Genomic DNA, 25,354 nt, shown 5'->3' on the forward strand with positions numbered 1-25,354 from the left:
CATGAATATGTATCCCTTTATATTTTGTCATGGGACACTTAATAGATGACACATTTATCCTCAAAAGAGGGGTGGGTGTAATTTTTCTTGGGTGGAGATGAAATTGAATTAATGTTTTCTCATTGTGAATAAAAAACAAATTGTCTTCACACCATTCACTCATTGAGTCAATGTTTCTCAACAACTGGTAATCTCCCTGTTACAAAAGATTTTAACTATTGATTGGCTATCCCAGATATTCCATTTTTTCGAGTTTCCTCAGTGATAGTACTTAATCAACTGAGTCAAATGCATTTTTAAAGTCATAGAAACGCCAATTACTCTATTCTTTTTATCAAGTTAGTCTAAAATATCATGAATGAATTTATTTATGGCAGTTTCAGCTGATTTTTTTCATGAAACCAAATTGAGAATCTGAGGAAATATTGAATTCACTTAAGAAGCACATACAATATATTATACATAACTTGTTCAAGGAACTTGGAAAAAAACAGAAAAAGGTATAGTTATTCATGTCGTATGGATCATCATCTGTGAATACTGGGATGGCTGTGGCTGTCTTTAGTCCATCAAGGAATATGGCTGAATATAGAGATTCATTCATTAATGGGTAATGACATAAGTCTGAAGGATTTTCAATTTCTTTTAATTGGGAGTAAGGTAAATCATCATGCCCAGCTGAGTGCTTATTTTTTTCTGATTCTGTCAATTTCTTTGTCATCTGCAGTGTAGAAATTGAGCATGGTGGGGCACACCCTTTAATGGTGCAATAGTTATCAGTTGTTGACTTATACTATCGAGCAGTCTCGTTATGGAATGGAGAAAATATTAATATTAAACTTCTGAGGACTGATCAGTCTTGTTAATGAAGTTCCTGGTATTTCAATGCAACAATATCAGAGTGTAAAAATCATTCGCCTTCACTATGGTGAATGCTCTTTACACTCTGAAATTGTTGCATTGAAATGCACATTAGCGGATGACTCTGTTCAAAGTTACTGTTGCGACATCCTCCCACAGTTAATTTGGCAGGTTCCTGGAAGATTTACTATGTTAGAGGAATTTAAGCTGTTTTTTTTTACCCTTTGTCACCAACTTATTGCGTCCCTTTTCATGGACTAATAGTATGCCCTCAGTGGCACAGAGTCATTTGATTTCAGATTACTGAAAACCTGTCTTCAGTTATCCATTTGATGAGATAGGGCTTCAAGGTATGGGCAGTAAATTGATTTGAATGAATTATCCTTGACATTTTTTTTATTTTTTAACACAAAATAATTGCTGGAGAACCAATACAAAATGGCTTTGCACATCCTTGGGTTGATAAAAATTAAACGGCACCATAATACCTTATTGAGATCAAAGGTGATAGCCACATGGCTTGAAGTGCTGGATATTTCCAATTTATGCAAGTTAATTGAGGTATGACTCCAACGCACATTCTTTGGAAATAACTTGGTTTAAAGCTGGAAAAACATCTTGGACCCAAATTAGTTCACCTCTTGAGCAGTGAGTAAAAAAAAACACTTGAACAATAAAAATAAGTAGTGAGCATCAATAACTTTCACCTAGTACAAAGAGAACTGTGAGCAGCAAAACACTCCAATGTGAATCAGAATGTAATCAATCAACTGTGAAGGAAGTCATGTGATGTAAAATTAGGAATATCTTCTACTGGCTTGCACTGTAGTTTTTAAACGTCACTGATGCCAGTGGAAGACAAACTTACACAATTTCAAGTGCTAAAACTCTCCATCAGGAAGTTTTCCAAAGAATTTCTTCTTTGCTACAGGATCCGGAATTATCTGGAATCGCAACAAAATTTCATGTAATTTCTTGTGAATTCTAAATGGCTAGATAAACCATTTGTAAATATAACTTACGGTATCCCCTCCCGGCTTCCAACCTGCTGGACACACTTCACCATGATCGTCCGTATACTGAAAGGCTTGAACCAGCCTCAAAGTTTCATCCACACTTCTACCCACGGGCAAATCATTCATTGTAATTTGACGAAGTATTCCTTTATGGTCAATAATAAACAATCCTCTAGAAAATAATTTTTTAAAATTAACAATTGGGCTAGAATTGCACATACATCTTCATTTAAATTAATTGTTCAGGAAATAGTACCTTAATGTGTGGCCAAGATCTTCCAAATACACACCATAATCCTTCGATATCTTGTGACTCAGATCCGATAGCAAAGGTATATTAAGTTTTCCCAAACCACCTTCCGTCCTCGGCGTATTCATCCATGCCAAGTGTGTAAAGTGAGAATCCACTGAACACGCGACTACTTCTGTGTTTATTTTACGGAACTCCTGTATCCTGTCATTGAATGCTAATATTTCTGTGGGACACACGAACGTGCTGAAAGACAATGGCTATTTCAAAACTTTCGTTGAGTAACGTATTCATTTAATGTGATAGTAGACAATTAGAGAAAAATAATTTATGTATGCAGAAAATTGGTGCAATGCAACAGTTCTATTTGCACTAAATAAATGAGTTCATCATAGACGTGTTTATCAGTCAGCTTTTTGTTACCGACATAAAATCTTAATTACTTTTTATAATATGAAAATTATAAATGGAAATTTATCATTAAATCATCTCCTAATCAATATTAGGCTTGGCACCTTCTCTGCCTTATTTCCGACGTTCTGCACATTGTTATGCAAACGCTCAATGCTTGGTGTGTACTGTGACCGGCTTTAGACAAGTCTTTTCACCAATTTCCTAAGAAATGAGATCTCAAGATTCCATTTCGCAGGTATTATTTCAGTTAAACTTACAGATTTATTTTAACTAAATAAATAGGGTTGCTTACAATTGGCATATACGGGAATTTCACTTGTTATCTGAAGTTACTTACAAATCTAATGGATAAAAGAAGAAGACTAGGTATTTTCCTTTGAAATCCGAGAGCTTTATTTCCGTTATTTCACCATTTACAACGGCTGTCCCTTCCCAATGAGGTGCCGGTTTGGAGACTGAAAAGAAATATCGGAATATTACCGAGTGGATGCAATCCCTAAGCAACATCGTACCACCGGCATTACTTACTAACTGCATTAGTCCATTGCAACGAGTGTCCAAGATTTTTTCCTGTGCCTTGAGGATAAACTGTTCCTCCAGCATATGAATAACACGTCTCATCACATAACACTACTTGAATTAAACATGAAAATGCGAGACAAAAAAGCCTCGCAAAATTGCTCGAAGCCATTTTCTCTGTGCGTGGCATTTAGTGGTGAAAAGAAATGAGTACCGAAAATTCTTTAAGAACTGGTTGCTGTAGCAACGTAATGTAAACAACTTCGTCGCGCTAGATGATCCTTCCATATAATTTATGCATTTGATGCTTAAGAACTTGGAATGAAAAGAAGATATAGGATTAAGTCGAGTGAAATTTTGGGGCTAAACCTAAGGTTATTGAGATTAAATGGACGCATCAGGAAAGCGAAATGATTTCCTTGTCTACTGAAGAATTAGTAGGACATGGAGATACATGTAAGTATACAAATGGAACCAGTTACTCTTCTCTCTCTCTGCGAAATTGAATTGATTGAGCATTTTTTAAACAGTTCCTCTGTATGATATATCCCAAAAAGTTAAGGAGGCAAACGAAGCACTAAAAAAAGACGTCACTCCACCGAGAGACGACAAGCAATTTAAAGTTAAGTTTTGCCCAAACTTAGTGCATTTTGAACCAGATGTCGACAGTTTTTCAGGTAAGACATTTATATTCGATCATTCTGGCGACAACATAAAACTCGCTGTACTCGTTCTGGTGGCATTATTAGGACTTAGCGGCTAGATTGATTTCTTTTAGTAGTGGGACACAATGAGAATTCGCACCAGGGCATATCACACTTTTTGTATTTCCTCCGGTGATTTAATGGTTGGTCGACGAATTTTTGTAAATTTTTACTATGCGTCATTAGGTTAGCGCTAATGCAACTATCTTTACCTTTGATTGCATATTCTAAGGGGTTCCCATGGTAATGGTTGTGCACATAGTTAAATCACAATAATGAAAAATATGTGAATCATTTCCCGGAGTATCACTCTGTTGTGTGGGTTAAAAACGTAGCAATACTGATTCTTATTGTTTGCATTGGTTCATTTGATCAGCAGATAGGCATAAAGCAACAGTAATGGCACTATTATGAGTTGGCACCTATTGTTACAACCTATATATAACAGACACCATAAGGCCATGGTTCCAACACTGTATGGCATCATCAGGTAATTATGCCCCACGGTGGTGTAACTATGGTCGTCAATAAATATCAATCGTGGAATTGATGACGTGGTTTCTCTTATATATACAATGGAGAAATTCAACCTTGTAACAGATAAAACCGAAACCTAAATCCAAGCGAAAGCAGTTGACAATTTTTAAATGAGAAGTCAAAGATTCGCTTTCAACATTCCATCATGTATTTTTCTTCACACCGAATTACCCAGTAGTCATTCGCAATCTACTACTATGGGTATCGCTGGATGTAAGAAGTGGAGTATAAGGAAACCCAAAAGGGCCCAGAAAAAAGTACTTAATTCTCTAGAAATTAATAATGGTGGAGGAATCTTTCTTGCAAATTGACAAAAGACACATGGAATTTGATAACATTTAAGGTAAAACTCACTTAGCCATTTTAATTAGGGTTTTTTGCCCTTACTACGATCATTATCATGGGTTATCAATCCAATGCTTTTTGTCGTGGCTATCATGTTACATACTAACACTTATTTCTCACAATTCTTGCAGTGATGTCTTCCATTACCAGCTTGTTATAATTCATGGTGCTCGTCAAATTTTTCTCTCTGTTACCTTCCATTATTGTCTTTAGTTAACTACAATAATTCAGGATATGTCCAAGTAGCTTGCCTCTTCTTCTATTTAGTAGGTTTCTTTCATTTTGTCCTCTCTTCATAATATTTTTTGTTTGGCTATTCTGAAAATACATTTTATTTCCATGATAATTCTGTAGCACCACACTTCCATCTATTATAATTTTCTTTTCTCTGATAGACCCATCATTCCATTCAAAGGAAAGTAAACTCCTTTTTTTAAATTTTAATCAACTGTTTCTCATACCTGAACTAACAATATTACCCATTAGTGAAAATTTTGTAAGATAAGATGCTGTCTTCACTAAACCTATTCTGCTCAGAATATCCCACCTGTGTATTAGCAGACCATGCTGCCTAAATGGCTCAATTTTTCCTTTAACAAATTGTTCTACATTTAACTAAGGTCTGTTTACGGTGGTCTGTATACAATGGTTTGACCTTTACTAAGGGACAGTCGATGATCATCTCTGCCTTGGTGGGGATGGGGTTGGTGTAGAAAGATATTGGAGTCTTTTAAGAATTTTAAGGGGGAACGGGAGAGGTATATTGTTTCATTGACCACCTCAAACCTGTCAGACTGAAGGGATTGCCAAATTTCCAACTCCTCCAAAGCATTCAACCTGCATCCTTTCATTTCAGTGTGAAAAATGCCTGCTTTGCAGTTACTGGTGTGATTTTTATCTGAGGTTTTTGGCGAATTTAGATCTGTTGTATTTCTTTCTGAAGCATGAACGGTGTTCTTTAATCCTCCTACAAATTTCCTCCCTGTCTGTCCAATATAGATGGTGTTGCAGTCCGCACAATTGTATATAAACCCCGCTTTGTTGCATTATGTCAATTTTTTCTTTGGGTGAATCTATTATATTTTTTAAAGTATGTGTGTTGTAAAACTAGTCTATTGTGGAAGTGTAAATTTTCTTTTTTACCCTCATAATGAAGGAATTCCATAAAGTTAAACCTGAAACTATCATGTTTGAGATAATCTGGTCGAGTGGTTGTTTTGCTTACACAATATTCAATATGCCTCAGTAAATAAATGTATTTACAATAGAATTAATTTTCATTTCACAGCTTTTATTAGATAAAAAATTTATTAAAAGTATACAGCCATTCAACAAAGAATTCCATTGCTGATGCTAACACACATAAAGTACAATTTACGTTGCTTTAAAAAAGCTTCTATGAAAGCACTAGGATTTTTAATTGCAGATACTACATGTGAAGACTCTACAGATGGTACAGATAATGTGACTGGAGGAGCGGTGAACAGAAGTAATGATGGTTTGTCCTCTGATGGTCTTCATTCCAACTTATTCAAACTACAAGAGAAACAAGAAGGGATTAATAGTAGCAGTTGTAATGTGGATACACAACAATCAAATGCATATATTAATGACAACTCTTGGAAACATTCTATTCAACCAGACAAGGCAGTCCTTGGATTGGAAAACCACAAACCTACTCTTAATTTAAGTGATTACCATAGTCAAACTAAACTGGGAGACTTGAATACAAGTAGCAATGAAATATCATTAGCTAGCTTCAATGAGGTATTAAAAGACATGGAGTTCAACAAAACTGATGATGAAAATGAAAAGTTCCTAGTTCATGAAGGCATGAACTTTCATGCCGCAAAGACAGAAAATACAGATATGCATAAAGAAAGTCTGCAAGAAAAAGATGATGAACCCTTGGATGACAAACGGGAAAAATTGAAAGATGATGATGAATATTTTCCAAAACAGGTAAGCACCATGAATTCTACCTTGACTTCATTTGATAGCTGCAAGTCTCAGGCTTGTATAGGAGAACTCTCTGCCAATGAGAATAATAATGATCATTTTCTGACAAAAAGAAGTGACAAATATCTCTGTCAGAATGAGATGATGACCCATCAAAATCCTCGTTCATTTTCCCCCTTTGAATATGAAACAAATAGAAGTGATTTGCGTAAGTATCATCACAAATATCTCATGCATTACAAGTGGAACACTGCAAGACTGCCTACTTATAATGGACTCAACTCAGAATATGGTCTCACTGCAGAAATGTTGGAAGAGAGAAAAAGGTAACTTTTTAAAACTATTTAAAATAATAGTGCATGGGTCACCATCTATAAATAATGAATTAAAGTTTTGTGCATTTTCATATTTTCAATGCTTTAACTATTCAAATACAATGCAATTACACAATTTCTGAGCGTAAAAATCATTCACCTTGACCGGGATACGAACCATTCCTTTTAATTCTATTATTAGAGAAAATAAAGAAAAATAACATGCTATACATTATATCTAGAAGAACTTGATAAAATCCTGAGTTGTGCCAAGTGGGAGCATACAAAAAAGAAAGATGGTTTTTTAAATTGGGATATTGAAATCTGCAAACAAAACAATAGGAAAAATGATTACAAAGCCAAGCGTTGCCTAAGAAATGGTTAGAAAGATGGATGATAGAAAGGAATGGAATAATATAAACAGAATTAGGAAACACAGGGCTAAATTATTAAGCAAGTTTAGAAAATAACACAGAAAAAGAAACATGTTGAAAAGAAATTAATTACATAGTTCATGGAAACAGGGTAAAAAGGATTGCTATCCACAGGAAAGTGAAATACCTCTGAAAGTAAGAAGGGAAAATCCTTTCACAGGTACGACAGGAATATATAATTAAATCAGGTAGGATTCAGGTAAGGTAGAAGGAATACATTCTAAGGCACAGCCATAAATTTTAGACAGAAAGAGAATATTGCAAGCACACTTCAATCTGAGATAGAAATGCCATTAAAAGAAATTAAAATGAATAAGCCCATGAGATTAGATAACATCCCTGCAGAAGTAGTTTCAGTAAGAAACTTCATTAAATCATTTAATTCTCACCCAAAAGAGGTTAAAATAGCAGAATGTAGGACCACAAGTTGGATTTCTTGCACATAGTGAAGATAGAAGTGGCATACACATGGAGGAGAGAGAGTTAAGTGGGGAAGTTAAAGTTAAGTTGCCCCCACTCTCAGTTACCCTAAGTCTCACCTCACATATTGCCAAGAATCGCTGATTTCTAACATTGATTTTAAGGAGAAGGTGGATTAGCTGTCTTGGCCTATTCAATGTTGATGGCTACACCCAATAGAATTTCATTCCCCATGGACAATTTCATTCATTTCAAGAGATTTGTCTCTCTAACCTTACCATTTTAAGCTAAGCATAAAGAATTATTATTATTATCATCATCAATCTTCTACTGGTTAGGGTAGGTTATGGATGTGCACAACCGATACAATGGTACAGTGATACATTTACTCGCCGCTCCTAACAAAACAGCCTGATATCCAACACTAGAATAAGTACCCACCTCAACTCCACTAAATTTCTTCCCACCTTCATTATGTCCAATATCCCTATCCTATTTTTACTCCGTTTGCCTAACATTCTCCCCCATATCACAGATTTAAACATCCAGTTGACAATCTAAATACTCTGCATCCATTTTTATGTTGGATTACTCCCAACAATCCTTCCCACCCCTCCCCCCCACCAGGCATACAACTTCACTTGTTTTCCTTTCTGTCCATTTGACCCTTTTCATCCTTCACACCCACATTTTAAAAGCCTCCAATCTATGCCTATTCTCTTGTTTCAGTGACCATGTTTCCTAGCTGTACAAAACCACACACTTTATCAAAATTTTAAAATATCCCCGTCATCAATTCCCTCCTCCTTGTAAAAGCTTCATTGCCCCATGCACTTATTTTTCTTATGTCCAAGTAATGTAAGCTGTTCCATCGGCTCTAATTCATGAACTTTAATACTTTAAACTTCTCTCTTTCTTAAAAACCACATAACCTATGTTTTGTTTACATTTATTCTCATCCTATATTTATCACATTAGTGCTCTGCAATGTTTGCAAACCCTTGGATGACTGGCAATCTAATAAAATTTGTTGTCTCAGGCGTAACTTAAAGTGTGTGGAATTACAAAGTCAATTATTTCATTACATTTCAATATGGCAATCTAATGATTGAGCATCGGCAAATGTAAATAATTTTATGAATTTCCCACCAATTGTCATTCATACCACCAGTTCTTCCCTTACCTCTTTCATTATTTCCTCCAAATATAAGTTGAACAGCACAGGTGATAATGAACAATCCTGTCTCACCCCTCTTTCTTACACTGCTCATCCAGACTCTCCATTCACCACTCACATCTGAGCTGTCTGAGATTTACAGATTGAGGATAAGTCTCCCATCCCTCAAATCTAATTTATTTTCAGCAATCTATTCATTAATTCCATCAAATTCACTCTATCAAAGGCTTTTCCAAAATTTACAAAACCAACAAATACATCCTGGTTGTAATTTATGTTCGTCTTTATTAAAGACCGCATTAATGCTATGGCATCAAGCGGTCCTCCCCTCTCCTGAACCCAAATTGATCATCCCCTAAGTATTCATTTTCCCTGGTCTCCATCCTCTTGTTGATGATCTTGAGAACCACCTTAGCTACCAGCAAAATCAAAATTATTGTTCTGTAGCCATCACACATGGATGCCTTTCCTTTTCTCGGGATGGGAACTATCAATGATCTGACAAAATCTCCCAGCCCAATTTCTCCCTCATAAATGCTATGAATTAGCCCATAAAAACTCTTCCTACTACATTTCCCTAAACCTTTAGGTAGTTTCACAATAATGCTGTCGACCCCCACAGTCTTGTTTCATTTCAATTCCCTTTCTATCTCACTGTCAAGTAAGCCTGGACCTAAGCTAACCAAACCTACGTTGTATAATCTTTCTACATCTTATCTTGCTAGCCTAATGCCTTTACTATATAGTTCCTCTATACATTCCTTTCATCTCCCTTGAATCTTCCCTGGTCCAAATAATATTTTTCCCGATTTATCTTTGACTATTTGCATTGATTTTCCCTTTTTCCTCCATAAGTGCTTTCAACTGGCAAGCCAATTTAACCATTTCTCTGTAAGCTTTTCACTGCATCCCCCACCTCCACCATGCTTCTTTAGCCCAATTATTTTTCCACATCAGTTTATTATTCCTTTATATACACACTCCTACCCAACTCAATATGGCAAGTATTAGTGGCAGGAACAATTATGATTTGGAAAAAGTATTGAGCTATCATGCCATAGCAATAATAAAATGGTTGATAAAAAGGAACTTAGAATATAATCAGGATGTATTTGCTTGCATTCTATAATTCAAGAAAGGGTTTGACCAAGTTAATGGTATGAATTAATGACAGGAAATGCAAGTACAATGATGGGATACCTGACTATCCAAAACCTGCACTTGGCTCAGATTGCACAAAAGTGGGTAGCATATGAAGAATAAGGTAGAAAGTGATAAGCAGGAGGATTTAACAGTGTTTTAGTTTTCACTCTAGTAAACACAGAGGAAATATAAGAGAAAGAGAAGCTTGGGAAGGACTGGAGGTAGCAATTAAAGTAGATGGAGAACTCATCAAGCCAGAATTGCAAGTGATCATGCTTTCATTGGCTAGTCAGCCAGAGGATTACTGTCATTGCTGAGTGAATTAAGAGGCAATAGGTATTGGATGATAATCAAGCATAAGAAAGCAAAGGTAAGAAGTTTATCAAGAACAGGAAAGCTAAGTAAAACAATAAAGTTGTAGGGTACCAACTAGAGCAGGTGGAACAATTCACCTACCCTGCATGTGTCAGACGACGATAGGCTAAGCAATAAGGACATCAAAAGAAAAACAGCATTAGGTAAAGAGGCCCTTACCAAGTGAATGGAGTTAATACCAGGAGCTTTACATTAAGAAAATATTTCTGTTTCTGATGAAGATTTTAGTTTTTGTGGATCTGAAACTTAGGTCATTGAGGTAAGATTATGAGTCCAAGTGATACTTTTGAAATGTGAATATGGAGACAAATGGAAACAAAAGACGGAAAGGGAAAAGAATAAAGAAGTGCTATGCATGGTGGAGGAAAGAGAAGATTGCTTGGAGAAACAAAAGGTAGAAAAAAATGGATGCATGGTATATTGAATGAAGGGTAATCAGCTTAGTTAAATCAAGTTAAAAGCAACATTTTTTAAATGACTAAAGGCAAAAGTTAAAGCCTATTAATATATAGAGTTAATTCAGGATTACAATTTTTAAGTTAATCCTTTAAACAAAAATATTTTTGCTTCCACAAAAACGATGCTAAAAAATGTACATTTCTCACAGAAAAAATTAAGTATTATTGACTTTTATGAAGTTGCATTTCTTTAAATAAGGTAGAAGTGCCTTATTCTAGTTTTCCCTTCTGTTACTTCATATTTGCACCAGCCTCAAATCACATTTATGAGAATCTGTTTTCATCTAATGAATTTACTTTTGAAATTTCATGTTTAATATCGTGTTTTAACTTATAATATAAATGTGACATATTAAAATGTTATAGAAAAACAAATTAACGATTTTAAAGCTGCTCAAAAAATCAACCCAATAAGTTAATGTACACTTTACGTATATTATATGTATTTTTATGTTACTTCTATCTTGACTATCGTTATAAACAAAACCATATCCATACGAGTCTGATGATAAAACAATGACAGGCAGCCATGCACAAGGTCAGGAATGAGTTTGTTTTTCCACAGTGTGCTTCTAACATCAAATAGAAACTCACATAAATATTTAGTCCACTTGTTTTCAAAAGTAATTCTTCCCCCAATTAAAAATCTATGTTAAATTTTCTTCATATTTATCAAATTGAACTCTTTTAGTATGCACTAGGAAGAGAACTTCAGATGCTTGGGAAAGTGAATATTATGTGTCTAATTCAGGAATGACTCAATATTATATATAATTCCATGATTCTCTCAGTAGAGACAATTGTTTGTTCTTCAAACCAAGTGGTTAACTGTGCAAAGAATAAATGTATCCCCCAACCAAGCACCATAAATATGTGTAGATGCTACGGTAGAACTGTACTAACATCAAAATTAATAAGGAAATCTTGCATACCAATTTTTGAAGGATACATTTCCTCCTCATTTTCTTCAGAATGGTCAAGATTTCACAAGCATCACATGGTATAGTCTTTAGACAAATATGTACCTGAAAACTCTACCCTGCATTTTGATACCTTCATTTCAATAGAGCCTAGCTTTGTGTATTTGGGATTATATACAGAAATGTTCAGGTAGATACCTAAAGAGCTAACTTATAAATCTCTGAAGGGGTGACTAATTGTGTCAATCTTATATGATCTTATGTATCAATGATGCTAGAATTTTCTTATGTTTCTCAAAAATGCCTCCTTTGCCAGAAAATCTGAAATGATTCGACAAAATTTATGGGAAAAGAAAAAGCAAGAGGAAGAAATGAAGGAGCAAAAGAGAAAGGAAAATGATGAAAGTTTCAAGGAGTGGCTTAGAAAAAAGGAAGCTGAGAGAAAGAAGATAGCAGAAGGGAAGAATGACTTTGAATATGTTTATGATCGGCAGGAGGCAGAGAATGCATTCCAACTCTGGCTCAAACGAAAATCCAAAGAATTAAGGCAGAAGAAGAAACTTAAAAATACTGAAAGAGAGTATGAGAAGAAAATAGCTCAAAGACGATTGCATGAGGAGAGCCAACGTGAATTTAAAAGGTGAATAGATCAACTCATTACAATTTGACTACCTTAATTTGTTAGTTCTCTGAAGAGTTATGGTCTCCGGTCAACCAGGGATCAGCTTTTACGAGAAGCATTAGTCACTTGTTCAAACACACAAGTCAATGAAGGAAATAGTTTCAGGCATTATTTTGTTTTAGTTATCCATTTTGGAGATAATAAAAAAACTTAATGAAATCCACTTGATAATTTTTATTAATAGGACCTAGGTTTCATTGCATCACGACCTAATGATGTTGCAATGTGAGGAACCCAGGGTTGCATCGACAGAATTTATTTAGTGGGTTTCACAAAGTTTTTCATTATCCCCTACAAGTCAAGTGTTCAATTCCTTATAATTTGCATGCATGGTATGGTAATAAATCCTGCAGCACTTGCTACTTATATGCATTACACAGTACAGAAATTAGAAAGATTTACTTTGCATTTAAGACTGTTTTTGGATTTTTTTTATTGGTATAGACTATATTGGCTTTAAGAAATGGACCCTGGTGGTTAATCTGTAAGCCAACACTAAGGCTGATCACTGACTAGCTGAGGACTATACCCACAGGGGGCTTCACATAGTACCCAAACTTAATCACTGAGACTTCATGCATGTAAAACCGTACATCCAACAATGCTTACCAATTAACTTTGTAGAAATAAATTCCGAAGGCATTACAACTTAATAATAATGCACCTAGCAGCTGTTTCAAGGTCTTTGCTTTTAAATTTATTGGTTGTATCTATTGTTTTGTTAGTTAAGGTGTTTTATTACTTATTGATAATCCTACTGTAAGGTAATCCAAAGATAAAATATAGTAGTGATATGGTCACCATGTTTGAATGCATCATTATATTCATAGAAGAAACCTGCACAGTTATACCAAGTAAGTCTGATGAGTGACAACCATGGCTTTAGTTCTGGTGTTTGGCATTGATCTCACCTGGCTCTATGAATATGGTAAAGGTAGGAAATTGGGAGGGTTTTGGTGGATGAAACTAAGCACTGTAATATAGAATATTTTATCAAGTTTGAGGCTCCTATGAGTAATTCAATCTCAGTAAGCATTGCTCTAGGGAGAGGGCAAGGAAACAGATTTTTAATGTTAGCTACTGACAATATGCAATGACAGGATGAAGAACAATTTTCAATTACATATAAAAAAAACTATCCTATGTACAGTTGTGAGGCTTCAAATTTTATCTATGAATCCAAAATTTCACATCGCATCTACTTCAATAATAAAAAATAAATTTTATCACTCAATTCATGAGAATTGTCAGAGAAATATACAAAGATTTTCAAATAGATATGGAAATAGACAATTAAACTTGCATGAGTTCCATTCTTGTATGGTTTGAATAAGGACACCCATTCACCCTAAAAAAAATGTAATGTGCACCTGATAGACGAGTGGAATGGGCTGGTTGTACCAATTAGCCAGTCAACCCAAAATATATTGAGAAAATATATTCAAAGACAAGGTTATTTGGCTCAACCCATTGGCATCGTTCAATCATAAATGTTAGTAATAATTCAATTTTTATACAATTTTTTTATACTTTCAGATGGCTTCGTGAAAAAATGAAAAAGTTGGCCCCAGGCAAAAATAAAGGTAACACTTTTAACAGACGTAAGTCATTTAAGAGACATGCAATGGAGAAAAATATCCACATGAAAAACACTTGCAAGATTTATCTGGGTCACTGAAGAATTTGATCAAAATATCTTGTTGATTCCTGAGGTCATTCATCGCTGAGCACCAGCATGTCAAAGATTTCTGCCGTAGAAAGTTGATGTAATGATTTCCATTTAGACTGAAATGGCAGTTCCCATTCTCATAGTCTACTGCCGAGCAACATCATATCTATGTAAAAATATACTCTGTTATAATTTTTAATTCAGGCCAAGATATACAAACCAGAAGGTGACTGGCAGCACAACTGGTAATGACCATTGCCCAGAAGCAAAAATACAGTATGGAAAAAATGCATAGGAAGCTTAGCAGCATTTGCATTATGAAATTAGGTGACTGCACTATCTTCGCATACAATTAAGAGTCAATATTCTAAAGATTTGTGAATTTTGCATCAATAATTTTATTGCTTAAGAAAATTTTGACAACACGACTAACTACTTGACAAGTGAACCAGTGAAAAAACAATTGTTAAAGTAATACTTATTCATCCAAGTATTTTAAATCAGTATAGTCTTCGAGTCTAAGGATAGCAAAATCTATTATAAAAATGGAGATTCACCCAAAGAATCTCAAATTATGATGCATTGATATGTAGAAGTACATAACAGAATTGACTGCCTACTTGATTTGTATGAATTTATAATTACCAATGAGCCTGGTAAATATGGATAAAAATTAGGAAACACGGACTATCTTGTTTAATCTAAGTGAACTTTGAAGACACCATCCTTCCTATGAAATCTCAATCTGGAGTTATGAGAATATATGGCAACACCAAAATAAACTATTTTAGGAATATAAATCTGATAAAACACCTCTTATTCAATTTGTGCACATTCCTATCAATCTCATATCTGTCTCTATCTCATTTCTCTGTTCGTTAACAATAACTACGTATTTTTCTTTTGAGCCATTGCTTATTTGTACCTAAAAATCTATCATTATAATATTAATTAGGACTTGAAGTGCATATTATCTTCCCAGATTCTCTTTAGAATTTTCAAACATTACAATAATACAGTAGTCACATGGAAGTCACTGGCGTTGGCTGATTGGAGTTATGATACTCTAATGGCAAATGGGGAGGCCTGGTAGTCCATTGGGTGTGGAGATAGACAACTGACTAGATGTATATGCAAAATGAATGTAACTATGGCTCTGAAACAATGATGGCTTAGATGTCCTGGGTTCGATTCTGGGCAACTTCATCTAAGCTGTGTGACTTATCAAGTACCTCATTTTCCTGGGCAACCATAAGTTGAACAGGGAAATGAATTGGCTCTAGTAACCTGATGTGTGAATTTTACATGTCTTAAATCTTGGATAACCCTGAAATTTGATTGCCAGTTAATGTATGGTCTTTTAAGAATTCACAGGTTTAATGATCAAATTTCTATGCTAAACTTTTTCAAATAATATGAAGTTTAAATAAGTATTTTTCAAACATCACTGGTGAAATTAAAGCATTTTAAACAACTGAAGAAATATAATGTAATTTGGTGGACATGGTAAAGTGGTAAATTCATGTATTTACTTCTTCACCATGGAGACTTTCAGAGCCCCCAAACAAACCACAGTACACAACCAACATGAAAGTTGGTCTGAAAGATCATTGTAAATCTCATCAAATAAAATCACTGATACCTAAAAAATCACAGCTAAAAAATAATTGGTAATCCACCCTGATTTGAACCCTGGCACTCCAGTTTGTAACACATGATTTTAAGCAGTTACATCAAAACTGATGCCAATTAAGTAGTTGTAAGTACAAGCATTTACCATCACTAAGTCTAAGAGAATTAGTGAAAAGTAAATATAAATATTTGATTGCTGGGTATCAAATAAAATTTAATCATTTTTAATGAAGTGAACATCATTAAAATGTTGGGATTGAAATATTTGTAAGCCCCAATGGGTTTTATCTAAATGGCCATATCTTTCAAAGTCCAGTTCATGATTACTTTTCATCTCTAAGCCCTTATAGCCATTAAATTTGCAGAGAGTAGCTCTGATTTATACTTTTGCCACTGTTTCATGGAAGTTTTCCCATGCCAAACCTCACATAATTGCCCTACCAACAGTCTCATATAACAGATAACTGAATGCAACCATTGTCCATTACCTTGAATATTACAACATACTATTGAAGCATGGTTGGAAATAAAAACTGACTATATTACAAATCTCATTTTCCATTTGAAAAATTGCCACAAGGCAAAGTCTGAGGGTCTAAAAAATAGGTTATACAACTCAGTATTGTTACTGGCTATGTCTATGCACAGTTCTAAGGGGCATGTATATATTTCACCACACAGTTTGCACTTTGATTCAGAAAATAAATTGATTATAATATCATTTTGGACGAAAATTGAATTAAAATTTAAAAAAAAATCATAGCCACTGACACTAGAATTTATCTGGTTTTCCGGGCAGTATATTTATAACTATGGTTAAGCGGTTCTCTAATATGAAATTCAGTTTCCCTGAGTAAGCATATTTTCACAAATTATATGAATCTTTCCGTAATTTCTATCTCCAAATGAATGAATAGTTTATTGCAATTTGAGGTGCCAGGTTATGTCTCGTTAGGAGAGGCTAAGAAATGTAGGTATATTCAGTCTTTTTTCCATCCAAAACCTACCTTAAATGATGACTACCAAATAATAACCACCAAAGCACTTAAAATTTTTAATAGCTCAAGGGATGAACCATAAAAATTAGGATGTAATTTATGAAAGTTAAATAGGCAAGCGTTCCAATTTCCTCATAATCATATGGACTTAATGAGCAAATCAAAAAGGGAAAGACAACCTGTAAACTGAATTTACTCTTAATTGAAATGTTTTAAATAATTTTAGTGTTTAAGGTACACATTTGAAATTCAATATTTCAGCTTTCTTGAAAGGGATGACATTCTGAGTCAAAAGTATGGGCCATACCATACCATGATCTCGGCAATAGTATTCCAGGAATATCTCAATATACAGGATGGAAATCATACAGACAGATTTTCTTTTTCCGTGATCAACATTTATTGAACACTAGGGCTACAATGGCAAAGCTGACAGAAGCTTATAGAAAGCCATGGTCTAAAATACAACCTCTATCAATGAATCACAATTTGGCCCCGAAAATAGCTTTGTTGCGCTATCCTCGTGCAGGAATAGAATGCCAATTAATAATGTGATTTGTGATGCATGTTTCTTGAACTACAAAGGAAGACTGACACTAACAGATATTCAGATATCAGCAACCTCATGAAAACTTCTGGATATCCACAATTTACATTAAGAGACAAATCAGTGTGGTTTCAGTTAATTACCTGTACAATGTTCATTTGATCTTAAGAAGGCAACGTCCTTTAGCCAATATCTCTTCTCTAATCAAGGATTAGAATGGTACAGTGGATGTTGGGCAACACATGCTTCCTCGTCTTGTGCCGCACACTTGGTTGCAATTTGGTAACTAATTTGAGCATGTGTTTGAAAATTCATTAGCAAGTCCCTGACAATGGGTGAAGGGGAAAATCAGAGGAATTTTTACTTTATTTCGATATTTCTTGAGGCCTTTGTGGTTCCCATTTGTCACCATTAGAAATTACTAAATTAAACGCTTCGCTTTCTAAGAATTCAGCATGTTGCATCCTGGTGACTTGCAAAGATTCTTAAAAACACATGAATGCCACAATTACTGAAGTCGTTGACAAGATTCCATCCCAATGCATCAAAATGTTCATTTGGTCATATATCAATGTATTGACAGTAAAAACATTCTTACCATGGCTGAAGTGCGAATATTCGAAGCACATGCGTTGTTACTTCTCCTTTCAAATACAAATGAAGAGTTTTGTCTAATGTTAACACAATCATCTGCCGTTACAGTGTCGTTGAAAGCTACATGCACCATCACAGAAGTTTTCGCCCAAACTTATCTCGTTTGGAATGATGATACAGAGCTATATTGGCAGAAATTAAGTTTGAAACACCAAAACCACCGATCCCACCTAAAGCACAAGTAATAGGCCATTCTTGCCACGGTCTGTCCCAATCTAATGGGATAAAAAATGCTCCAAACCAAGTTCCTAAAATAGCACCAAGTATGTTTCTGTACACCATTTGTCCCGAGGCACTACACGGTTTCAATCCCGACACTATGTTTACAACTGCCTGCGATCCGAGGTTTACGTACGTGTGAACTAGGGTGAGAACAGCCAATAACAGGCTAAGCATCAATGTTTCTTCATGTTTGCTAAAAACTTCAGCGCCAAAAATTATGAACGTAACGAAAAATACAAAAACTGCAATCCCGAAATATAACAAACACTTAAAAATTTCCTTCACTCTAGTTTTCATGAAGTGCCTCTTCAAGGCTGTAGACCCTCGCTCATCACGCCGGCCAAGCGGCTCGTCGATCACAGGGAGAAAATACAAAGATAAGAAGTATTTTGCCCACTCCAAGCATACAAAAATTCCAGCGACATGAACTGAAGACAGTTTTCCTAAACCATATTTTTGGTCAGAAAGCAACAAGAATAAAAATATCGTTAAACTATAGCAGAAGGAAGTCGCACAATGGAAGAAAATATTTTGAAAAGTCTGTTCTTCATTCAACGCAAACATTCTCAAATTTTGCGTAACATTTCAACTCAAACACTATGTTTTATACTGCTGGTATATAATTATTTTTAAAAAATAAGTACGAAGTTAGACAAATGAAGTTTTTCATGGACTGTGATCTTGTTCGTATTACACATTTCTCACGGCGCTTGGACAAATGAGTTACACAAATAATAACAAACGATATGAAAAATTTCCGTCCAAGTTCTCAACAGTGCAGCTGGTAGAGTGTTGCAGCTGTTAAACAAGTTGGCATCAATATGCAATAAAGTGAAAAAGTACGAGTACGCGCTAGAATTCTGTGGATGGCTTATGGTATGTATAGACACAAGGGAAAACAAAGAGCAATTGACGTTGTTTGCATAATCGCCCTGCAATATATGCAATAGGATTCAAAGAGAATATGGGAAGTAAGCATAAACAGGCTCAACGAACTAAAAATAACACCAGGGTAAGAAAACGATGTCTATCATTAAGTTCACGCTTAAAACAAAACCAGTATTCAATATGTTTGCATCGTTTAACACGCATACTCTTAAAATATTTTCAGCCATCAAGCAGTGGTCGTAGTGCGGAATTACTTCAGAATACATCAGCGTTCGTTGCCTTCACAACAGTGAAAGATGGAAGCACGCCCGTCTTACCGGGATTTTCGCTCAATCCCGATGACATCGAAACTCAAGGAAACCCAGAATTTAATCTCGTAATGAAGAAAATGTACAAAAAAGATTCAACCACCAAGTTGAAAGTAAGACAATGAAGGATTCTCAATTTAAAAAACTGTTTAAACTACTACAAATTCATATTGATATATTTAAACAGGCATTGCAAGAATTTGCAGATTTATGCAAAAGGTCTGATGCAAGCGACATTAAAGGCGCCTTGCCACAATGGCCTCATATATACAACCTCATTGCCATGGATTCAGATCATCGAGTCCGGGAAGCAAGCCACCAAGCACAAAGACAGCTTGCAATTTCGACCAAAAAGAGTTTAGCGCCTTACTTAAAAGCTTTAGCTGGACCGTGGTTTACCGGACAGTATGACACTTACCCACCTGCAGCAACTGCTGCTCGCCAAGCCTTTCAGGTGGTTAAAATTGGTTGTGGTGTCAAACCTATGCAGATTTTCTTCAACTTGACATTCATTTGACAAAATATTTCTTCTGCAGGATGCCTTTCCGCCTTCAAAAATCGTGGAAGCAATTACATTTTGCCAAGAGGAGATATTCAATTATATTTTTGACAATTTAATTAATCAAACTGCAAGCACCTTGGGTAATCCAAAGTAAGTAGTCCTGTCTCACCATCCCATTGCAAAGTACTTCTCTTAAGTTCCCTGAAATACTTTTCTACTCTTCATAGGAACCTATCTGCTGAAGAATTGGAGGCCAAATACACGCGGATATTAATTATTAGTTTACGAGGCTATTCATACTATTTACAACAGCTTCCAGTTAAGATATTAAAAAAATCAGAACAGGCTAACCAAAAACTCATTAGTTCACCAAAATTTTGGAAGTATGCACGCAACAGTTCTCCAGTGGTATGTATTGTTAAATTAACTGTTATTTTCACAGTTTCGCATATTTCAAATTTTCATTTGACAAGAGGTTGTAATGATTTAAAGATATCAGCTCATAACTCAGCTTTGCTCAGTTTGCTAAGAACCCTTTTTATGCTCGTGTTAAAATCCTGAAATCATTTCCTAGAAAACGGAGGGAAATTAGTAATTTTGCCATTCAAGTCTAAAATTTATCAGGTACCTTGCCTACGTCAATACTGTGCAGTGGACGAATTCATATCTCACTCTGTAGATTAGTGTGTGTGTAATCTAATTCTTAGGCACGCTCTTCCTGCCGCTGTGTACTGTTTTTACTGTATCGTTTGTATTCAAACTCTGATTGCAATGAATTGTGCTTGTTTTCAATATGTGAAATCAATGTGACAAGTTCCATACATGTCTTTTAGGAAGTAATAAACGTCATTATTTTCGAAATCTGTGCTTGATAACAACTGGTAACAACCATTGCTAGCCTCATATTTTACATTCTTGTCGTTATTATAACAATGTAACCTAATTAAGGTAGTCAATGTTCTTTTCATCTTCAAATAGCTTCTCTGCCTGTCTTAGATGTCTGCCCTTGGTATTAGAATTTTCATATTAACTAACTACAGTTATCACTGTAGATACTGTAAGTCTTCTAGCTGCAGGTATCAATCATTGGTCAAAAATCTGTTTGTTCAAAATCATGAAATCTTACCAATGCTGGCTCTACCATTGAAGCGAAGTATTAATGATCAGTTATTATTCGTATTGGGTTTTTTCCCTCACAGTGATGAGTACAATGTGCCTAAGACCATCCTTAGATATGTTTTTTGTGTGCTCTCAATGCACCATAGATGCAAGCAAATAATCTTTATGATGCGATAGTGGTAGCATGTAGTAAAAGTACTGACATCACTGGTAATCAGTATTTTCCTACAAGTTTAGTTATGACTATTATATTTTTTACAAACCAGTTATTTCTGTAATCATTTTTATTTTATTTTGTTAATATTTACTCAATGAAATTATTATAGTATTTTCCTTTCACAATATCATCATGTTCTAATCAAGGATCAAAAGTCTCCATGTATAATTTCATTAATTGATTTCCCATCAGTTATGATAGTGCATATTGTGTTTTGTATGCATAAATATGAATTAAGTCTCCAAAATTTAGAAGACTTTTCATGTGAATTTGTGTTATAGCATTTTCAGCTCACCATAGTTCTACTTATGCTTGGGAATTCATGGAAGAAAATAAATCAATATATGTTTAACAAATGAAGTCAATCAGCTCAGGAATCCTGTAAGCTTTCCTCAAGTATGTGTATGCTCTTCAAGTCCTTTGCGGTTTCTCAGAATGTGCAGAATAGTTTTGTAATAGCTCCCAGTGTAGAGGCTCCTTCTTACTAACTAAATATACAAGTGTGAGCGAGGAACTTATGCCTAATGTGTCATGTGTCCATTCTTCCCTCAGTTTCTCACAACTCAACCAATGAAGAATATATCTTAAAGAAACGATTACAAAATAACCATATTGTGTTAAATCCATCGGCAATGGGTTTTGACGTTGTTTTGCTAACAAAAACATTGTGATACTACTGCTTGAATTTAATTTCCAGGTTAGGAGCTCATGGTTTTCAGCTTTAATAGCCATTTGTCAAAATGCTCCTTTTCTTCTGGAAAACCAAGGCTCTCAAGTTGCTCATGCTGTGTTTGGAAACTTAGATGAAACAGATCCTAGTACATTACCAGTTGTTTGGGAAGCAGCTCTGCATGCTCTCGTCACTATTAAGGTTTGTTGTCTAGTCAGTAAAATCATAGATGTGTACAGCAAATTGTATGGTAAGAATACTGGAAGGACGTATTGTAACCTCACAAGAAGTGAACCATATCCAATAGGTTATCCTTCATTGTAAACTACAATAATCAAGTTTATAACATTTTGAAGCTATAATATCTTTGATAAAATCTGAAACTAAACAGTTGGATAGTAATTGCCTAAAGCCATACTAGGCTTCATAAAGAGGCAAGAGTTGATGACAGGCACCTTAAATCAAAATTTAAAGGTAAAACTAGTGGAAACTAATATGGAGTTTGGTATGAATAGTATAGTTTTGTATGAATTTGTCATTGAGGCTAGAGGATAGACATGTATTGGAAGCTTTTGAGATGTGGGTGTGGAGAAGAAAAAATAAGTTGGACAAAAAGGAAAACAAAACGTTAATTTCTAGGCATGGGAGGGGAAGAGTGATGACTGTTGGTTAAATTTGAAGGTGGCAGAAAGGAGGGAATGCTGAGAAACAACAGTTTGTGGAAATATGTATTATTCTAATATGCAATATGGGGTTAAATCATACTGTGTGCCATGTTAATCAGGGCTTAGGAGTACATTAGTTTTTAGTGCCTAGGTCCATCAAAAACTTGCCCTAAACCAGGAGGTGGGTCTTCAGGGAATGGTGAAAAGGATTGATGAGTTACAAATAATTCACGCATACAAGAGAGACAATTGTTCCCCTATTCATTAAACTGGACATTGACTCGTGTGTTCAATCACAAACATGTACATTAATGGTTTACAGTGACTCCCATGCCAGTGAACTTTTGAGTGGCGTATTGTATTACTTCTCAAGTGCATAGCTATTAGACCTCACATAGTTGTATTAAAGAAGTTGTCGTCCTCGTTAGGCAGAAACAGACCACTCATTCAACTTTGAACATTTCTTTATGCAAATCATTTTCAGCTCTAATCTAGTCTTTATTTCTTTCTTTTAGAATTGCTGGTCTCATGTCGATCCTCACAAGATCGTGTTCCCAAAATTGTGGCGGGTGCTCAAAGAGGGAGGTCAAGGGAATGCTGCAACTATATTTCCTAATCTATTACCTCTATTAAGCAAAATTCCCAGTGAACTCTTGAAAGATAAAGATTTATTTTACCAAAGGTTTTTTGATAACATGAGGGAAGGGTAAGTGAAATTTTCTGTAATCTAATTAGTTTATTATTAAAATATTTGCTTTATTCCCATTAATTATTGGAATATGAGTTGATTAACTTGCTCAGTTAGGAATTATGAATGCCCTGAATGTCTATTTGCTGATTTGGATACTTGGAAGCAATGAACAGTAGCCAATTGTTAATAAACTCTAAGCATTGGAATTTGCAAAAACCAAAATAGGGGTTTCAGTGGTAGGATTGCTCGGAGTTAGTTGGCCCACACATTTTTGTACTGCCTGTATCATAAGGTACAGAGATATTTTGGTTGTATAATTTGGTTCCACTTTTTGTGCTTGATTGAGGACTAAAATGATTGCTCATTCTCATACATGTTATCTAACTAAAGTCAGCTTTAACAAAGAATGTGTAAGATTAATATTTCTTGCATATAGAACATCAGAATGAGTTCAGGAAGCATTGTAGTTGTTCAATAAATGCATAATTAAGTGACCTGGCAAATGCAAACATGAGAGGGCATATTTCATGTGCAGACAAAATGAAAGTTCATCTCAAGAAAGTAATAAGTAAAAGGAGAATGGATTTAAATATTCAATTGTTTCTGGCTCAACCTTGTGGAAATTCATGTTAATGAAATTAAGAATACAAGGTAACTTTCCACTGTTCTTTATTAGCGTACAACCAGTTTCAACGCTCAAGCGTCATCATCAGGTCAGAGAGATCCGGCAGCACCCCTCCTTGCCAACTTTCCAACCGACTGCCGCCTCAGGCCTCGTCCCTCCTATATATCCATCCAGCCGCCGTATGGGCGGCCGATCTGGCATAGGGAGGAAGGACGGTCCGAGACGGACGATCGGCCGGATTGTCGGCAGTGGAGATGTACTGCCAGGTCACATTTTGTGACATTTCCTTTATTAACTGACATACATATATTTCAAATGGGGGTTGGAAAACAGAGCCCCTTTACCCTTTAACATAGAATAAATCACAGCTGTGTTGTCACAGTACATGGAAATTGAACAATTCTCTGGACAAAGTTGTAGTGCGTGTGTTAGTCCCATTAACGCGGCGTAGGATTCGGCCTCCAGGATGGGGATTATGTCATCAAAGGCCCAAATTTCCTCCACTTCATAGGCCGGGATGACCCACGCCGCCTGGAATGGCGTTGCGTCCGTGTAGACATCCACTTGATGGCTGAAATTACTAAATCGTCTCTTTTTCTTCCACACCCCCGCCTCCCATAATTCCAATGCCCATTTAGTCTGTCTTCGAGCAAGGTCGGACATCAGGAAATATGGGAGGCGAAGGATGTAGGCGCACCATGATGTAAAACCCAAGGCCTTGGGGAAATCAGCACGTCTCAGTCTTGGAATGATGTCGATGATGTACTTTGCTCTGATTAGTGATCCCTGGGTGAGTGATAGCTCCCTGGTGCTGGTGCAGATATTTACGCCGAGGTATTTTAACCGTTGTGTGGGAGTTAGAACACTTTTTCCCATGTTAATTGCTATACCTAATTCCTGTCGGAGGAAGTTTACTATTTCTTGGACGGGTTGGGCTGTTCCCGGGGGGAAGACGAACAACCAATCGTCTAGATAGGCGATCATCGGCTCCTGAAATCGTGTGTAATCTTCCTGTGCCACCGCCCTTGCCCATCTCTGCATGATTGCAGGTGCTAGGGCATGCCCCATGGGCAGACGAGTCCATTGAAAATATTCGCAATTAACGAATATGCCGTAGAAATGATGATGACGCTTGAGCGTTGAAACCGGTTGTATGCTAATAAAGAACAGTGGAAAGTTACTTTGTATTCTTAATTTCATTGAGAATGGATTTGCTAGAAAGCATGGAATAGTGCAGTGGTATCAGCTAAGGAAATCATTTAGTACCTGTGGTACTTGCGTGTTTGTTACCTTAAACCAAAGTGAGACAATACATATTTGATGGCGTACTACCTTGATCAAAAAGTTCCCGGAATAACCACCGTGTGGCGCTCCCATCGTTCCGATTTGAGTTCTGTTTTTTTTGTTAAATTGGTACAT

At 35.6% G+C, this 25,354-nt stretch overlaps 3 protein-coding genes across 3 annotated transcripts in view; 2 read left to right on the forward strand and 1 right to left on the reverse strand.

The window, feature by feature from the left end:
• Nucleotides 1-1,247: 1,247 nt before the first annotated feature.
• On the reverse strand, nucleotides 1,248-3,240 carry Prx4 (Peroxiredoxin 4). The gene is made up of 5 exons (XM_071583914.1): nucleotides 3,070-3,240; nucleotides 2,879-2,996; nucleotides 2,134-2,373; nucleotides 1,884-2,049; nucleotides 1,248-1,805 (listed from the first exon to the last, which is right to left on the reverse strand). The coding sequence occupies exons 1-5, from the start codon at nucleotides 3,230-3,232 to the stop codon at nucleotides 1,743-1,745; spliced, it is 750 nt and encodes a 249-aa protein (XP_071440015.1). The 5' UTR covers nucleotides 3,233-3,240; the 3' UTR covers nucleotides 1,248-1,742.
• An 81-nt stretch (nucleotides 3,241-3,321) lies between these two features.
• LOC139686761 (coiled-coil domain-containing protein 181-like) lies at nucleotides 3,322-15,001 on the forward strand. The gene is made up of 5 exons (XM_071583796.1): nucleotides 3,322-3,516; nucleotides 3,591-3,737; nucleotides 6,073-6,931; nucleotides 12,163-12,486; nucleotides 14,065-15,001. Exons 1-5 carry the CDS (start codon nucleotides 3,471-3,473, stop codon nucleotides 14,204-14,206), a joined length of 1,518 nt encoding a protein of 505 aa, XP_071439897.1. The 5' UTR covers nucleotides 3,322-3,470; the 3' UTR covers nucleotides 14,207-15,001.
• A 4,089-nt stretch (nucleotides 15,002-19,090) lies between these two features.
• Ltn1 (E3 ubiquitin-protein ligase listerin) overlaps nucleotides 19,091-25,354 on the forward strand; it is a 30,329-nt gene continuing 24,065 nt past the window's right edge. The window contains exons 1-7 of the mRNA XM_071583797.1: nucleotides 19,091-19,262; nucleotides 19,362-19,559; nucleotides 19,634-19,900; nucleotides 19,983-20,098; nucleotides 20,176-20,356; nucleotides 21,982-22,155; nucleotides 23,135-23,325. Of these exons, the coding sequence (XP_071439898.1) occupies nucleotides 19,215-19,262; nucleotides 19,362-19,559; nucleotides 19,634-19,900; nucleotides 19,983-20,098; nucleotides 20,176-20,356; nucleotides 21,982-22,155; nucleotides 23,135-23,325 (1,175 nt within the window). The 5' untranslated portion in view covers nucleotides 19,091-19,214. The remainder of the gene's footprint in view (nucleotides 19,263-19,361; nucleotides 19,560-19,633; nucleotides 19,901-19,982; nucleotides 20,099-20,175; nucleotides 20,357-21,981; nucleotides 22,156-23,134; nucleotides 23,326-25,354) is intronic.

The sequence above is a fragment of the Hetaerina americana genome, unplaced genomic scaffold (genome assembly GCF_022747635.1).
Source record: "Hetaerina americana unplaced genomic scaffold, ioHetAmer1.1.p SCAF_15, whole genome shotgun sequence".
Lineage (NCBI taxonomy): Eukaryota > Metazoa > Arthropoda > Insecta > Odonata > Calopterygidae > Hetaerina > Hetaerina americana.

Coding starts and splice junctions, on each gene's coding strand:
- Prx4 (XM_071583914.1), bottom strand. CDS start 3,232: ATGGCTTCGAGCAATTTTGCGAGGCTTTTTTGTCTCGCATTTTCATGT. Junction 2,997..3,069: donor GCAATGGACTAATGCAGTTA/GTAAGTAATGCC, acceptor ATTTCTTTTCAG/TCTCCAAACCGGCACCTCAT. Junction 2,374..2,878: donor TTCTTTTATCCATTAGATTT/GTAAGTAACTTC, acceptor ATTGTCTTTCAG/CACGTTCGTGTGTCCCACAG.
- LOC139686761 (XM_071583796.1), top strand. CDS start 3,471: ATGATTTCCTTGTCTACTGAAGAATTAGTAGGACATGGAGATACAT. Junction 3,738..6,072: donor AGATGTCGACAGTTTTTCAG/GTAAGACATTTA, acceptor TTTTAATTGCAG/ATACTACATGTGAAGACTCT. Junction 6,932..12,162: donor ATGTTGGAAGAGAGAAAAAG/GTAACTTTTTAA, acceptor CTCCTTTGCCAG/AAAATCTGAAATGATTCGAC.